The 17610-nt window shown below is 37.7% G+C and overlaps 1 protein-coding gene across 1 annotated transcript in view; it reads right to left on the reverse strand.

The window, feature by feature from the left end:
* The window catches only part of SLCO2A1 (solute carrier organic anion transporter family member 2A1), a 64007-nt gene that overhangs the window by 25806 nt on the left and 20591 nt on the right, over positions 1–17610 (reverse strand). The window contains exons 2-3 of the mRNA XM_081954262.1: positions 11121–11258; positions 3652–3814 (exon numbers count right to left, since the gene is read on the reverse strand). Coding sequence (XP_081810388.1) covers positions 3652–3814; positions 11121–11258 — 301 coding nt within the window. The remainder of the gene's footprint in view (positions 1–3651; positions 3815–11120; positions 11259–17610) is intronic.

The raw sequence follows: 17610 nt of genomic DNA on the forward strand, positions 1-17610 counted from the left end.
CATTCATTCAGAATCATCTTTGCAACAGCAACATCGTGGGTGGTGACAACTGCAATTCTTATAATCTCAGGGATCTACTAGCAAGAACAAGCTAGAATGAAAAGTGAATTATATACCCTTAAATTTGCTTAATGATTACTCATTCCTGGAGAATTGCCAGACCTATAAACTTCCTTAGTTTAATTAGTACCTGTCATCACGTTTTCTGTCAAGATACGACAGCATTGTTACAGGGGTAAGTTCAGAAATATTTTTGGAACCTGGGTTCCAAGGATGAAGGGACAAAAAGGAAAGAGAGACAGGGAAAGAGAGAGACAGGGAGAGAGAGACAGGGAGAGAGAGAGAGAGAGAGAGAGAGAGAGGCATCAAAAGATAAGAGGATAGTTATTACAGGACCTAAGCAAAGTTAAAACACACATAATGTCCTTGCCCTTAATTCAGTTTTCCTATATCCTAAGTCTTGTTATTTGCATTTTCACTGTTGATTCAGATATTGCCACAAATTTTAATCACTTTATTACCATGCAGGTTTGTGTACTTCTATGAATTTGAAAGTGAGCAAAACAAAACATGCTGAGCAGTTAATGAAGGGAATTCAATTAATACATTGTATTGACATTTCCATATAAATTAATTACAGCAACAATATTACAGCACAGGAGGCCATGATGTAATTCCAGAATGCAGGAGCCTTCATAAAAATTTCATATTTATTTGTATAATTCAATTCCCACAAGACCATATTTGAGATACATTCCATGACAAAGTACAATTTTTAAAACTGAAACTGTTTGGAGGTAAATGAGAAAAATAATACAATCCAACAATTTATTTTTTTGTTTGTTTATATAAATGCTCTTAATTTTCACTTTTCATCTCTTACTGAAGAGATTCTGAGGAGATCAGAAAGGATCTTTCTGGAAAAGAAAAATGGTTTACTGCCCTCACACACATACAATTGAGGTAAATAAGTTTTAGATATACACGTGTAATTGAAATGAATCTACAGATGGTATTTAAATGGTAACTAAAAATTGTTAATTAGAAACAGCAGACATCCCTACTTAGAAAAGTATACTGTAGGCAAACTTTAAAAAATGAATACATTCCATGATGAAGAAAACTATGTTTTAAAATGCCTTAATATACCTAAGAATATATTCTATTTATTAATGAGGTATGATCTACAAGATCGTTTAGCCTGAATATCTCTAATAAAACATAACTAAAAAAGCCCAGTTTCAACTCCCAGAAATATCCAGAAATTCCCCGAAAGATTAGAGGTCTTTATTGTCTTTACTATTAACAAATGAACTTTACATAATGACTTTTTCTCCAGAGAACTGATTACATCTTCCCCAAGATCTTCAGAACCTCTTCATCATTAATTTGTATTTCTAAAGATTGTTAGGCATGATCACTTGGATGAATTTTTTTGCCCCCCGATTTTGAATAATGATAGTTCATAATGCACAATACAGTAACATTTTGGAACTATTGCCTGCAGTGGAGCAGAGCTCACCGAAGTTCTTCATACAACTTGCCAATTTTTTATTATTGTACTCCAGGAGTGAAATCCAGCAGGTTCTAACAGGTTCTGGAGAACTGGTAGTGGAAATTTTGAGTAGTTCAGAGAACCGTCAAATGCCATCTCTGGCTGGCCCCAGAGTGGGTGGGAATGGAGATTTTGCAGTATCCTTCCCCTGCCACACCCACCAAACAATGCCCACCAAGCCACACCACACCCACCAAGCCACGCGCACAGAACCGGTAGTAAAAAAATTGAATTTCACCACTGCTGTATTCCATTTAAGTGTCATGTAGATTCTACTGAAATAATAGAATGCACAATTTTCTTTGGTTTTCTTAGCTTAATATGAAATGGCCACTTCATTTTACTGAGAATAATGTGAAGCTCGTGTGCAAGAGAGGGGGGGGAGGGGAAGAGAGTGTGGTGGCGGCGGCAAGGAGCCGCTTTCAAAGCAATTGTGCAGGTTTAGAAAAAGACTAAGCTTCTTTAATGATTTGAAAAGAGATACTTCATACATGCTTTCATGTGTTCTGAGGCAATCTTTTGAAAGATTTGCAGAGCCATAGTAAATAAAAATCCACAATCTAAGTAATAACATTTTTGCTGAATCTTCTGCCAAGATCTTTCTTACCAATTCATAAGCATTTTCAAGATCATAGCATTTTCTATAAAGGCACTTCCCAGTAATTTTATTCCATCATGGTTTGTGCATAAAGATGGCTCTGTAAAATGACAGTTATAACAAAAATCTTGTCTAGTACAAGAGAAAATGCTGTAAGATGTTATATTTGTGCTTGTCGGTAACTGTGAATATCCAGATTTCCTCTTCCAGGAACAAATGAGAATAATGTTTTCCTGCATATTCCTTGCTGAATATTTTATAGATAAATATCATGACCGCATAAAAGGTACTATTACATGATTATATGTATGATTAGAAGGTTCAGGAGAAGCCAAATGTACTTGTCAATGCTTCCTAAATGAATTATCTTATCCATCATCCTATGTTGCTTTTTGATGAATAGCATACTGTTTAGAAATTCAGAATTTGAATCCAAATCTTGGCAACCAAACAATCAAACCCAGCTGATGTCACCAGAAACAATTGATCCTGCCAACCAGATGTGGAACTCTTTTCAAGTAGAGTACATCAGGCTCTTTGTTTCTGTCTGATATTAAAAGGAAATGTGGGAAATACCGGAAGCCAAGCTGACTATATAACAAATTAATGTATAAATCAATAATTTCCTTTTAGGTCTAAATAGAAATGAGCAATAATACGGAAGTTTAAAACATACTGCATTATACCGAAGTTAAAGTAGAGGAGAAAAAGAACCAAAGAGAGGGCAATAATAATTGTTTTCTTAGACATATTTTTGGCTTTTTAATTTTTTGCTTTTAATTTTTTATATAATCATATCAAATTTCATCTTTTGAATTTTCACTTCAGTCTTCATCTCAATGTAAAGCTTATATAAGATCAATTATAGCATTAAGTTTAAAAAAAGATAAATAACATAGATGAGTATATTGCTATATATGTATGTATATGTATTCTGTTCCTTTCCCTTTTTTCTTTGTTTTGTTTTTCCTGTTGATGATTTTCCTTAATACAGATAAAATGTTGTATCATATATACACTGAACATTCTCTTTTTATAAGGCTTTGACGACAAAAAAGCATGAACTATGCATCAATGTCCTGATTACCATTATTTCTCTATCTGCATACAGTTTCAACTCATTTTGCTAACATCAAAGAATCCCGATATTTTCAAAGCAGAAATTCAATACATAGAACTATTATCAATGGCACCCAAAACTTGCACTGCCTCAGATTCAATTGGTCCTGATCCAGCTTGGCATGCTCAGAGTAGACAAGTCATTACACAGAGACTGCACATAGCCCTGCAGGGAATGTTGGAAGTTAAGATGGCCAAAGGCCAAGTTACTATAACATGCAACTAACCTTCCAAACTTACCTGCTAGGGAGAATCATATAGTACCATACAGGATTTAACAAGAACAAAGAAAGCAAAAAAAAAAGGTAGGGAACTCAACTAAACTTTAAAATATCTACAAAGGACTTGGAGAAGAAAAGAGTTCAAGAAAGTTACATACTGATTTGTGCTGAAGAATATTCATATCGGCCAGAAAGGAAATGAGGAAGAGTCAAAAGGAAGGCCCCTAGTGCCAACAGCAGACCTCCCAGACCAATGATCCGAGGTCGATGAACTCGACTACCAAAGTAGCTCACAAAGATGATGAGGATGACATTGCCAATCTGTGGAGAGACAAAAATATACAGATGTGTTAGGAGAGTTCCAAAGGAGGATACATGATAAGGAGGAGAAGGATCATCTGGATCTCTTTTATTCCTCTTTCATTTGCTTGTTTTCTGTCTTAGATAGAACTAGAACAGATTCTCTAACTGTGAATTCACCCACCCCATTAATATACATACACACTGTCATCCTTTCTTGGTTTTACAGTTGATGGAATCATTTCTTCAATATACAATTTTATCAAAGGTTTTTTTAATACGAATACAAATTAATATAAAGTGAAAAAGAGAAAAGTAGTAATCAAAGAGAAAAAAAATGCAAAAAAGAGACAAGTTAAAAAAAGAAACAAAATTAAAAAGATGCAAAGAATTAGCTTCTGATCTTTATAGCAGATATAAGTACTATTACGGGTTTACGTCTTCTTCTATTACTACAGCATAATGCTGTTCTTTCTATAATCTATTTAATCCTCAAAGCATAAATCATAAATTCATTATTTTCTGTTCCAAGCAAAAAGTCTATAAGGGGCTTCAGTTAGCAATTAATGTAGATCTTATCATTTCTCTGATCAAAGAAGTCAATTTATCCACCTCAGCTGGTTCTATCATCTAAGGCAATCATTTCTCCATTTTTGGGGAGTGCCAAATCATTCCATATTTGTACATATAATACTCTTGCAGCAGTTATCATATATAAAAACAAATTCCATGAACTTTTTCCAACTGTTTGTCCATCAATCCTAAATGAAAAACATATGACTTCAATTTCATATTACCTTTTAAATTCTCTTAGTTAATTAATGTATTTGAATCCAGAATTTTCTACCTTTGGACATATCCATCACAGATGATAAAATGTCCTTTCTTGTTGTTCACATTTCCAACATAAATTTGAAGTGTCTTTATATATTATGGACAATCTCTGTTGACATATACTAATAGTTTTTATTAAAAATATATTTAAGGTTATAACTTAATGTAAATTTCAATCCTTTCATCCACATATTTTTCTATTATTCCATCTGTACCTTAGAATCAATTTTTTTGGCCCAGCTTTTGGAATCATTTTTAAACATAACTGAGAAAACCTACGATCCCAGTCATCAGGCAGGGGAGCTTGTAGAAAAAGCATGAAAAATAGTTCCAAGCAAAAACATATGTACTTGGCAGGACATTAATGAGGGCTGTTTGTGGGCTAGAATAAATGTGACCATGAAGAAATTTTCAGGGAAGAACATCACAAAGCAGACATTATGGTGACCCTCAAGAGTAAGACCACATCTTTTTAATATAAAAAATATTTAAGAAGTTTCTGTGTTTCCTACCGTAAATGAGGCAATGTGCTTGGAGTTCTGTTGGAACAGCTTTCCTGAGTGTCCTCCAGATATGTGGACCAGCTCCTAAAATTTCTTGCCAGAATGGCCTTTGCTGAAAATTCTAGGAATTGTAGTCCACACATCTGGAGGCTGTTCAACTTGAGACAAAAAGTTTTGATGTTTGTAACATATTAGTTGCAAAACATTTCTACTGATTTTTAGAACTGCATCTGCAGGCATTTTGTTGAATTTCTACATATTTTAGAGTTTACGGAATAAATCACAGTGGGGTCATATGACCAATCCAAACAACACACAATATGTGTGAATCCAATATTTACATGTATCAGCTGGTCTTAATGGAATCCGCTTCTACATATACAGTATTTGGTTTGCACTACAATATATGTCCAGTTTCAGGATTTTCAAATGATCCTCACAGAAAACATCTATTCCCTTAGAAAAGCAAATGACATGGGACTGAAATTTGTAGAGATGTCTAAAAATCAATGTGTACTCAGACATACCTAACATACCAACAACATCACATCAAGCTGACCACTAGTGACTCTCTAACATTTATCTTGAGATGCTAGAAATTGAACTTTAGACCTTCTTCAGGAAAATCATGTCCTCTGACACTGAGGTACATACTCTGCCCTTTCCAAAATTAAACTTTCAGCTATAAACCTCTATACAGGAACAACCTTTATACAATAGCTTTGGGAATGATGTTTTTAAAAAACAGTCTCGGCTGACCCATGGGCGCCCAGACACACTGAAATTGACTTCCCAGAATGTTTGATCAGTATGGCCAATATAAACTCTGATTGGATTTTTTTTATATCTCAATGCATCTGGAGAGTCAGAGTTAGGGAAGGGTACCCTAAAACAATCCTGAACAACAAACCTAACACTATGGTGAGTTGGTAGAAATATTTTAATATTCACCACAATGAAAAGTATACACAATGTTTGCCCTCACTTTGCATCTTAGGAGAGATTTATTGCCACTTTTTAAAGTCCAGAGAAAAAGTCCTTAAATCTGTTCCTCAAAAGAGAATTTTTCTTTCCAACCTACCCAAATCTGGGAAACAGAAACATCTCTAGAAGCAACAATTTGGAATCTTGAATAAAATAGGTTAAAAAGAAACAAGTTGAGAAGAAGTTCAAGGATTCTAACTCTGGTATTTTGCCCATCATGTGTGACTGAGCAATCAGAAAGAAATGCATGGTTATTATTGTAATTATCAGAAACAAAAGCCAGTAACCTACAGCCCTCTTAAACTTTAATTCCCATAGCTCAAACCATCATGATCGACTGAAGGAATTATGGAAACTGTAATCTGAAGTATCTGGAAGGCACACCCTTAATATCTGGAGGAGGTTAATGAAGAAGATGAATATCAGAATGACTGGTTGATTCTAAAATAGTCTGGATAATGGAACGGGAAACATATTATGGGAAACAAATAATATTTGTATCCTTATAAACATGATCCCTGAGGGATTCTGAATTCTACAGCTGAAGGAGCAGGCAAACTGAAACTGTTTGATGACCCTGGAGGAGCAGGAGACAGATAGTTAAAAACTAAATTGTAGTCTTTTCCTTGGTGTGAAAGGAGTCAATATATGCGTACAATAAAAATGTTATAAGATGCTGCAGTAGTAACAGTAGTGTAATTTTAAAGTGCCTAATCAGCCCATAGTAAGATCACCTCATGTTCTTATCAGCAGTGGTGAAATTCAATTTTTTTAACTACTGGTTCTGTGGGCGTGGCTTGGTGGGCGTGGCAGGAGAAAGATAGTGTAAAATCTCCATTCCCACCCCACTCCAGGGGAATGATACTACAAAATCTCCATTCCCACCTGACTCTGGGGCCAGCCGGAGGTGGTATTTGCTGGTTCTCTGAATTACTCAAAATTTCAGCTACTGGTTCTCCAGAAACCTGTCAGAACCTACTGAATTTCACCCCTGCTTATGCCTGTACAGGAAATGCTGTTATTTACATTGCCTTTTGTTGTTCTTAGGTATCTTTTCAGAGTGTATATAACCTGTAAAATTTCAGAGCTTTTCTGCATTCCTTTGGCAAGGAATTATTGTAGTGGTTGTGCAAGCTATTAAAATATATTTTGTTGCATTTATTTCCAAGTGTAATGGTTCCTTATTTAAATGGGTATTTTTCCTATTATAATATCTAATGAGAGGTGCTGATAAAAAATTTAGCTGCTTTTATGTTCACAGTTAATATGAGATTTGGCAATTCTTTTTCTCTTATGGAATTATACAACACTCTTATCTTAATTTCTAATCAGTGATTCTGCTCTCCTTTTTATTGTTTCCAACCTACCCAAATGTGGAAAGAAATTCTGTAAAGGGTTCAAGATGCTTTCCATCGGCAAATTATCTCTTTGAAAATCACACAATGGAACTAAACTTGGTATAAGAAAAATCAGCAAAAGTCCAATTTTTTAAATGGACCAGATCTGTTTGGAGGTTACAATAAGAAATATTCCAGGAAAAACACATCTCTGAATACATCCATGTAGAGGCAATGCCTCAATGCTGCTGATTCCTCCATTCTAAGATCATTTCCATATTAGTAACTTATAGCATATTCCAGATCCTTATTTTTAAACTCAGCATCTTTAGAATGCGTGGGCTTTACTTCAGGCTGGCTGTGGAATTCTGGGAATTGAAGTCCACACATCTTAAAGTTGCCACAGACATCCAACCATTTCCATACCAATCTCATGCTATAGGTGGCTCGATGATGCTACAATATACAATAATTCACTGACATAGAAATTAGGCCGCTGTTCTGGATGCATTTCCTGGAGTGGAGAGCCTATACTCCACTCCATATGCTTCCCAGTGCACATGTACCGTATTTTTCCGAGTATAAGATGCACCCTTTTCCCTCAAAAAAGAGGCTGAAAATCTGGGTCTGTCTTATACACTGAATACAGCATTTTTTGCCTCCTGAAACCCTGCCCCCTTCACCAAAATGGCCTCGCATAGCTTGTAGGAGGCTTTCAGAGAGCTCCTGGGGGCAGGGGAGGGCAGAAATGAGCAAAAAACAGATCGTTTTTTTGCTCAATTCCCCCCCCCACAAGCCCCCAGGAACACTCTATAAGCTTCCTTAAGGCTATCCATGCCCCCCTTTTTGGCAAAAAACAGGCCCATTTTTGCGAGAAATGGACCGTTTTTTGCTTGTTTTTGGCCCCATCCTCCCAGGAGCACTCTACAAGCTTCTTAAGGGCTATTCATGCCCTTTTTTGAAAAAAACTTGGGTCCGTTTTCTTGAAAAGCAGGCCATTTTGGGGAGGTTTGCAGAGTGCAAAAACTTTTTTAAAAAATTTGCCACTTCAAAACCTTGGTGCATCTTATACTCCGGTGCGTCTTATACTCCAAAAAATACAGTAGATGCATATAGGCAATGTTTGTAATACTAAACACATATTTGTAATTTAGATGCCATAAAACATGGTATCATAGACAATCCACATCATACTCACTATGCCTTATTTTTATATTCTCAGATTAATCTGTGTGAAAAAAATGTATAGCCTACATGTAGCCTATTAATCTAACGTAATTCAGTAGATACTAGTACAACCACATTTCCATCAATTTTGGGAAGTTCAGCTAGAGCAGTGGTTCCCAAAGTGGGCGGTACCACCCTCTGGGGGGGGATGACTTAGGAGGGCACTAAGAGGCAAGGGAGGTGGTAGGGGGGGGCGCTAAGAAGCGAGGGAGGTGGCAGAGGAGTGCTGTAGGTGGCCTCCTCGCAGGGGCCAATTCTGCCTGGGGCTCTGTTGGCCGCCAGTCAGCTGAGCACTTCCGGCAGGGGTGAAATTCCGATGGAGTATGAAAGTGAAAAGGACATAAGGATCCTGTAAGCAGAATTCACTGCCTAATAAATCATCAGGTTATGTGTGCATTTTAAATTTCACTGTTTTTGCAAAGTTAAGCAAGGCTAGAACAATGAACAATGAAAAGGAAATTATGTTTGTGTGTCTCTCTCTATGTGTGTATTTGCAAGCCTAAAAGTAAACCTCCAATTCTCTTTCACCAGGAAGATTTCGAGATCTTCCCAAACACGAGAAAGTTTTTTCTTTCTTTGCTCTTCCTTTCCATAAATCGTAAAAGTTACTCAATTGGAGAAGCCCGCCCCCCCTCTCCTGACACATCCACGCCTTTTTCTTTCTCAATCGAAGACAAGAGCCGATCTCCAGGGTCTTTCTTCAGGAAATAAGTCCCACTAAATTCAACGTGGCTTACTTCCCAGGAAGCGCACAGAGGATTGAGACTACTGCTCGAATCGGCTTTCCCCGCCTCTGCAATCTGGAGGCGCAAAAGACCTTTCTAAGCGCACAGGTGTGGGAGGGTTGCTGCGGCAAGCTCAGCCGAGCACATTCACCCCCTCCACCAACCTATGAGTCACCTGCCTCAATTAGCATAGTGTCCATGTGATGACTCCAAGCCCTCTACAGCTGGTGGCAGCGCCTTTTTGGAGTGAGCGAGAACGTTCGGGAATGGCGGCCACCGACGGATGCAAGAGGCACCTCCTTGTTCTGCATATCGGTCCTGTTGCAAAATGCTATCCCACCTGCCATCAGTGGGGATTCTTCCATTCCACGCCTGTAATCTTTGCGCCCAGGCCCTCCACTACAGTTGCCTGGAAGAAGCAGGTTTCTGATGGGACAGAGTGAGCAGAGCAGCGCTTTGCTCCGTCATCCAGAGGAGTTAGGCAAGGTGCAAGGGCTGCTATAGCCCTGCTATCACCCGCTCAAAATTCTCCTTGGCTCCAGTTTTTTGCTCCGTGGTTGCCTTAGTGCCATGTACAATGACAGTGGGATGCGAGGAAGAAGAGCCCACTGAATTTTGTTTGAAATGGATGAAGAGTAAAGGAAGAGCGGAGGAGAGGGCTTTGTCTCCCCAAGATCCAGTGCCTCCCCTTTTCCTGGCCTCTCTTGCACTGTGAAGGGAATTTCTCTCCATTGGTCACTGGGAGGGGGCTCATACGGAATCTGCGTGCAGAAGCCCCTGCCCCCAGTTATGGGCAGGCTCAGAGAAAATATCTCGTTAAACCAAAACTAAGCCAGATTATGCGGGATCGCAGAAGTATTCTGCTTCAGCCACCTCCTGTCCCTTTCTTCGTGAAGGTGCCAAATGGGGGACCGGGCGGCAGAGTCAGCGGGTGAGTCAAAGCCAGGCCGGCCTAGCTTTATGGAGGAGGTGGGTGGTGCCGGGGGAAGGGACTTGTTTCTCTTGTGCCTGGTTTGGTTTGGCTCAAACTTTCTGACAGGCGACCTAATTATGAAATGATGATTTCAGAAAACCCAATCTTTTAAACAATCATCAAGTATTGTTCAAAAAGTATTTGGATGACAAGGTCTTATAACATATTAGGCCAACTGCCATACTTCAACTGAAGCTCATAATAATAGCGATGGACCCATTTCTTCTTCTTGAGTGCCATAGTTTTGGTTAAATTGTTGTTTCTGTTCTCTGTTGCAAGTGAAAGGCAGGTGAGTAGAGTAAATATCAGCCTGAAATGCAGGGAAGGAAGAAGAAATGAAACTGCATGATTTTCAACCAGGAGGGTCTTCCAAAAATGAAGGGCAGACTTGTAACCATAGAACAGTGCTAACCAAGGTACTCTGGGTCAAATCTTTAAAAAGTTTTTAAATTGGATTTTGAATAAATGTGCAATTAATTGTTACAGTTTTGAATTTTACTGTTACTATCTTCCTTCCGTCAAACTCGTGCAAACCGCCCAGTCACATGACCCCCCCAACCACGCCCAGCAAGCCACGCCCACAGAACCAGTAGTAAAAAAAATTGAATTCCACCTCTGGGTGAGGGGCACTGAGGATCAGTTTGTAGCACCAAGGGGGCGGTGGACTGAAAACGTTTGGGAATCACTGAGCTAGAGTAACCCTACCACAGCTTCACCCAGAAACAATTCAGCTGATGCAATTACCTCATGTAAACTGGAGATAAAGCCAGAGGACAAACTGGAGAGGCCAAAGCGCTTCTCGATGGTAGTCAAGCTACTCTTAAAGTAAGCACTGTAGAGGAGTTGACACAGCTGCATCAGGCCATGGCAGAACACAAACACCTGTGAGCAAGAAGATGCATAGTTAGATGTATTATCATGATGGAAGGCTAGGAAATACCAATATGTATGTGGATGATATTGTTGGGTGATTCTGAGTTTTCAGACAAAATAGTAACCAAATGTTTATATAAACTTAAAATCAAAGTCCCTAAACATCTGAAGAGAATTTGCTTATCTGAAAAACAAGCTTTTTTAAAAATTGGGATCTGTTGCTCTATATATGTGTTGTATACAACATATATATATGTTGTATTTGTGCTGATAAATAAATAAAGGGAGACTAGTATAGATCTATTTCAAGCTATTTAGCTCTCATCAGCTAGCCATACCCTTACTGGGATTCGAACCAGGGCTGTATTACATATTAGGCAGTTGTATTATATACTCAGCATATATGTATATATATATATATATATACTGTGTGTGTATGTATGTATATAAATATAGATAGATAGATAGATAGATAGATAGATAGATAGATAGATAGATATAGAGATAGATAGATAGATAGATAGATAGATAGATAGATAGATAGATAGATAGATAGATAGATAGATAGACAGACATATACACACATACATACATACATACATACATACATACATACATACATACATACACACACACACACACACACACACATACATATACTGGTCTTGTTGAATTCAGGTCTTTTCCCGTGTAAGATTGAGATTGTCTTGGCAACGTTTTGGCGAGGTCTCACTCGCCATCCTCAGACTGTTGTTTTGGCCAAAACGTTGCCAATACAATCTCAATCTTACATGGGAAAAGTCCCGAATACAACAAGACCAGCATACCTACACCCGTGAAAATCTACGAAAATACACACACACACACAGACACACACACACACACACACACAGATATGAAATAAAAGTTTAAATTGTATTGAAATAAAATTTTAAATATTGTGACAGTAGTTATAAAGAAGATGGAAAAAAACTTTTTCCTTTTGTGATTTGTATAATTTTTGTAGCATATCAAACTGACAGCGGATTACACAGTATATAGACTGATTGCTGAAGTCATTGCCTTCTGATGGTCAAAACCTTATGCTACAATCATTTATTTAGCTCTTGTTTGACATAGGGATCATGTCTTCATGCTCTGCTTTTAACATGAAATAAATGCTTGTTAAAACAAACAAGGAAATACATCTGGCATTAGGCTACAAAAACCCTGGACTTATATTATTCTTTCACTCCAATTCTTTGATTCAGCAAGCTATATTTTTCCTCTCTTCTGCTACTGGATTGCTCTGAGTTTGTTTGTTTTTTGCTCCCTTTAGAGTTTTTAACATTTTATTTTATTTTAATTTTTGCATTTTTGTAACTTTGGACTTTTCTTTGGGAAATTTTCTTTTTTTTTCTTAGTGGTCTCATTTTGTCCGCATTTCCTTGCGTTTAAAAGACTTTCCTAGGATTTGGCAGCTACAATTAAACGAAAAACTACTTGCTTGTTTGAGATGTGTTACATTAATAAAATAAAGATAAAGATAAAGCATGGCTCCTTGCCATCATTTTAAATTATTCTGTACAGCTGAATTTAGGTTTAATTCGCTTTTAAGGGTATTTAAGGGTATTCATCTTTTGTATCTGGTTTTTAATGAAATGCCTGTACACCGCCCCGAGTCCCTTCGGGGAGAGGGGGCGGTCTATAAATCTTGAAAATAAATAAATAAATGAATAAAAGATGAAATATGGAAGTGACTAGACCCCTACCCAATTTGAACAAACTTAGAGAAACACTGTAGCGAAACAATAGAGATTGTGAGATGACAATAGCATATGTATCATAGAAAAATCATCAATAAAAATGAAGTAAGTTTTAAGAAGGATTAAGTAACATGTAAAATAGAACCACAGAATCTGAAGGAACCATTTTGGCATTAAGTCCAATCCCTGTTCAACGTATGAATGAAAAGTAAAGCATCTGGCTGTGGAGTCCCACTTTAACACAACCAGTGATTGTGATTCCATCTTTAACTACTTATTCCTTCCCCTGTTGCATTGCTCTTACTATTACATGTTTAATAGTAAGTAGATTTATAGCATCGATCTTCCTGTAACAATAACTCTTTTTCTTCCTTGTTCTGAATTCTGAAAAGACAAACTATAGGCTTTAATCTTTTCTCTGTGACATTCTTTCAGATATTTAAAGAGTGCTTTCCCATTTCCTCTCAATCCTTTTTTTAGGTCTAAATATCCTAATTTCTTCATGGTGTACCTTCAAAATACTTTCAAAGTGCACAGCTACACAAAATATGTTAGGGAAATCTGCTGTTCTACTTGCAACTGCATTCTCCCCTCTCCAAGTCAAACGAATCTTGCTGTGTTGAGCAGTACTTTTAGTACTGCTTGGCATGATACTATGCAAGTTTAATGGCCAAGTACACTAGTTTTCTTTAATTTATTTCTGGAACTTTTATAAAGAAACCAACCGTGGGAATATTTGATAAAGAGAATGCAGTAGTAAAATCTTGAACCAAAAACTGGCTTACGTTTGCTTGTTAGATATTATGATCATGCTTGGTCAATTATGGTAGGGTGAGGCATCAAAATATGTATTTTTGAGTGAAAGAAAAGCCAAAAATGGTATAAAACACAATAGCAGAATAAAAATCAAACAAAACACTAAATAATCAGAACCTGAAATTTGAAATGCAAAAGAGCTTGAAGACCATAAATTTAAGAGCCTGCCTTATCCAACTGGTAATAGATGTATATTTTAAATAAATATTAATACGACAAATACACATTAAGTTATACAACACTTTTTCCAAATCTTGGCTTTTCTAATTCTCAATTCCCCGTTGTTGCCGATCGGTATTTTTTAGGAGGGTTATCATAAACATAATTGTTTCGTTGATGCTTGAGATAGAACAGGCATCCATGACATCCACTGGCCTCTGTTCCAATGCTAACGCTGGCAAGAGTGATAACATTTTGTGTGTATGTGTGTGTTTGTGTATGTGTGTTTGTGCATACAGGCAAACCTAATTTTTGCATGACGTTTTTTGTTTAGCCAATGACAATAAAGAACAGTTTCCCAATCAAAGCCACCAGTGGAACATTCCTTTCCCTCTAGTTGCTCTTAACTCAAATAATGTTTAACAAATATGACAGAAACACAGAAAGTCAAAAGAAAAGTGAGGTGAGAAAAAGAAGGGACAAAGTGGAGTTTCACAGTTTGGAAGGGAAAACGAGAAATTCATGCCAAATCCTCCTCTATATTATTACTTTTAAAAATTCTGTACTGTTTGTTATTACTAGTCCTCTCAAAACTCTTTTCTACATAACAAAAGTGGCTGTGACAGCTAGTCATTTTCCTGACACAACTCATTACTTTGCATCATCAACTGCAAAACTGATTACTGCCTTTTTTACTCATGAAAAAGAGTAGACTAGTCTTTATTTACTCAGCTCTTATAATTTGGTGACAAGGTTCCAATGTTTTTATGTCAGCATTATTCACACATTACTTATGAATGACAAGCAAAGTGTACAGTTTAATAACAAAGGCTGTGTTTGTGAATGTCCACCGATATCCATGAGCAAAATATACATGAAAAAACAGAGGTAAAAAACATTATTCTGGCCCAGGAAACAGTGCCTCTTGAGATAAAACAACACGAATTAGAGGAATGAGATATATTGGGAAGCTGATTTATGTGTATAGAAAGGAAAATCAAAAGCATTTCCAAGATCTGGACTGCGGTCAAAAAAGCAGACACTAGAATTTCTTAATAGTATCCAGATCAGATTCTTGGTTCTTTTCCTTGGAATTCAGACTAACATAACAGGACCACAGATTACTGTTCAGCACAATATGTTTTCCGTATGGCTTTTAACAATTGTGAATGAAGCTGCCATGTTTTCACTGGCTTTGTCGAGTTACAAATACATTAAAATTATCTGACAAAGACTTAACTGGTTTTTTAAAAACTCTCCTACCTTTAATTTTTCTCAGAATGATTAAGCAATATGACAGGTGTAACTGTTCTGGTAACCAGTTCATAAGAATGCTCAGTTCATGCCCTAAAACCCTATATGTTCCCCAGAAAAACACAACCTAATCTTTCCTCTGAGATAGTTCTTCTTCCCCTCTACACATCCCATTTTTTTTAGACAACTTATAATAATGCCAGTAAGCTCAGTCACAGAGAAGTGCTTAAGGAACAAGAACATTTATAAAATGAGCATCAAACGAATTCAGTTCTTGGGGTTTTTTCAAAATTAAATTATCTTCCATGCTTCTTTATACTTACTAGGGCAACTACACCTTAATCTAATTAATCTACGTCTATTATTTGAGGCAGAAAGAAGCTATATAGTACTACGGTATGTGTGCTCAATATGTTTCCATCAATATGCTTACTCATGATGGGTCTAGTGGTAGTAGAGCAATAAACTATTATAAATGCTGAATCCCAAGTAGCCTACAGTAAAAAAAAACAACAGCATTTTCCAACATGGCACCCTCTATGCATTGAGATTTCAGTTCCCTAGCCAACCTCCATTCATCTATGAATTCTGGAAATAATATTAGTTCAGTTCTGTACAACAATACAGGAAAGCTATGAAGCCATGGTGTCCATAAGAAGGAAATTCAAGCTCCTTAACAGGGATATGCCCTAATGTCTTTATTTGAAGGGCCAATTTCTTGTGGCTTATTGTTGACGTAATTAGGCTGATATTTGCTACTAATACATACAGATAGTTCGAAGGGGCCTGTATGTATTTATGACTGGAGGAGCCCATGTTCTGAATATGGATTTTTAAATTTGCAAATCTGAATTGGATTTCAATGTTTGCATTTATTTGCACAGCTATACCTTCAAGATGGTATTTGCTGATACAATCTTAATGTTAGTTTACAGTGGCATCTAAACCTATCTATTAAATCAAATGCACTAAATTCAAAAATGTTTTCATGTAAGCAGGTAAACATAAAGCTAATAAAGAAAAAGGTTTAATCTTACATTAATAATTAAATATATTTCCCCCTACAGGAGAAAAGAAAAGATAGAACAAGCAATAATGGGAAATAGAATCCAGATGGGAATAGCAGTTAATTTTTCTCTGAAAGTAAGTTAGAGGAAATATTTAAAAAAAAAAACACTTACTACTAATATCAAAAGTGTCCTGATTTTAGGCGATGCATGTTAAAGGTTGCGTGAAAGGGGAGCCAAATGCTCCATTTGACAGAAAAAAAGACATTGTAATTGTCCATTAAAAGGCATCTGGTTAAAATCACTTAAGCTACCAGGTTTCTCAATGGATATGAGACACTAGCTCCTTCTGAGATATACTAGCATTTTTCAAGATATCCTAGGATTTTTGTTTCTTTTCATTACTACAATCAGTTGTAGAAAATAATGTTTTGGCTCTCTTGAATTGAATGGTAAAAATAAGTCAGTGTAACACAGAAAGGTAGTTACTGGGAAAGAGTGATCTTAGTAGGTCATAAAATATGATTCACGTGGGAAATTCAATCTGCCACTCAGCTTTGGAGATTTCGACAAGTCCTACAGGCTGATGGTTTTTCATATGAATTGACCTAGGAAAACTAGAAAGGCTAGAGATATCAAAAAGCATGGTAGCTCTAGGTCCGTGATGGCGAACCTATGGCACGCGTGCCACAAGTGGCACGCGGAGCCATTTGTCAGGGCACGCGAGGCGCTGCCCTGTCAGCTGGCCAGCGCACATGCGCGCGCTGGCCAGCTGAGTTCACCTTTTTAAAAGCTATTTTTCGCCTTCCCTGGGCTCCAGAGGCTTTATAGGAGCCTGGGGAGGGCGAAAAGAGCCTCCTCCGCCCCCCCGGAGGCTTCAGGGACCGTCCCTGAAGCCTTCAAACGCTTAAAACCACCCTCCGAGCAAACCGGAAGTGACTTCCGGGTTGCTCGGAGGGTGGTTTTAAGCACTCCGAAGGCTTCAGGGAAGCCTCTGGACAGTCCCTGAAGCCTCCGGAAGGCCTCCGGGGGATCGGGGGAGGCTCTTTTCACCCTCCCCAGGCTCCTATAAAGCCCCTGGAGCCTGTGGAGGGCAAAAAAAACATGTAAAAAGGGGGGTCGCGCGTTGTGCGCGCATGCGCACTGGGGGGTCACGCGTTGCATTATGGGGGCGGCACGCCCGCACTCGACCCTCATGCGCTCCCCCCACTTGTGGCACGCGAGCCAAAAAAGGTTCGCCATCACTGCTCTAGGTACTGTAATTCTTAAATATCCCTGGATATACAGAGCCTGTCCCCCAGGCCAAAACAGGGTTTTCTCTTAGATATAGTCAGGAACATTTGAAAAGAGTTTCAAACACTGTCACCCAACATTCTACAT

The sequence above is a fragment of the Natrix helvetica genome, assembly GCF_964273705.1.
Source record: "Natrix helvetica genome assembly, chromosome: 5".
Classification (NCBI taxonomy): Eukaryota; Metazoa; Chordata; class Lepidosauria; order Squamata; family Natricidae; genus Natrix; species Natrix helvetica.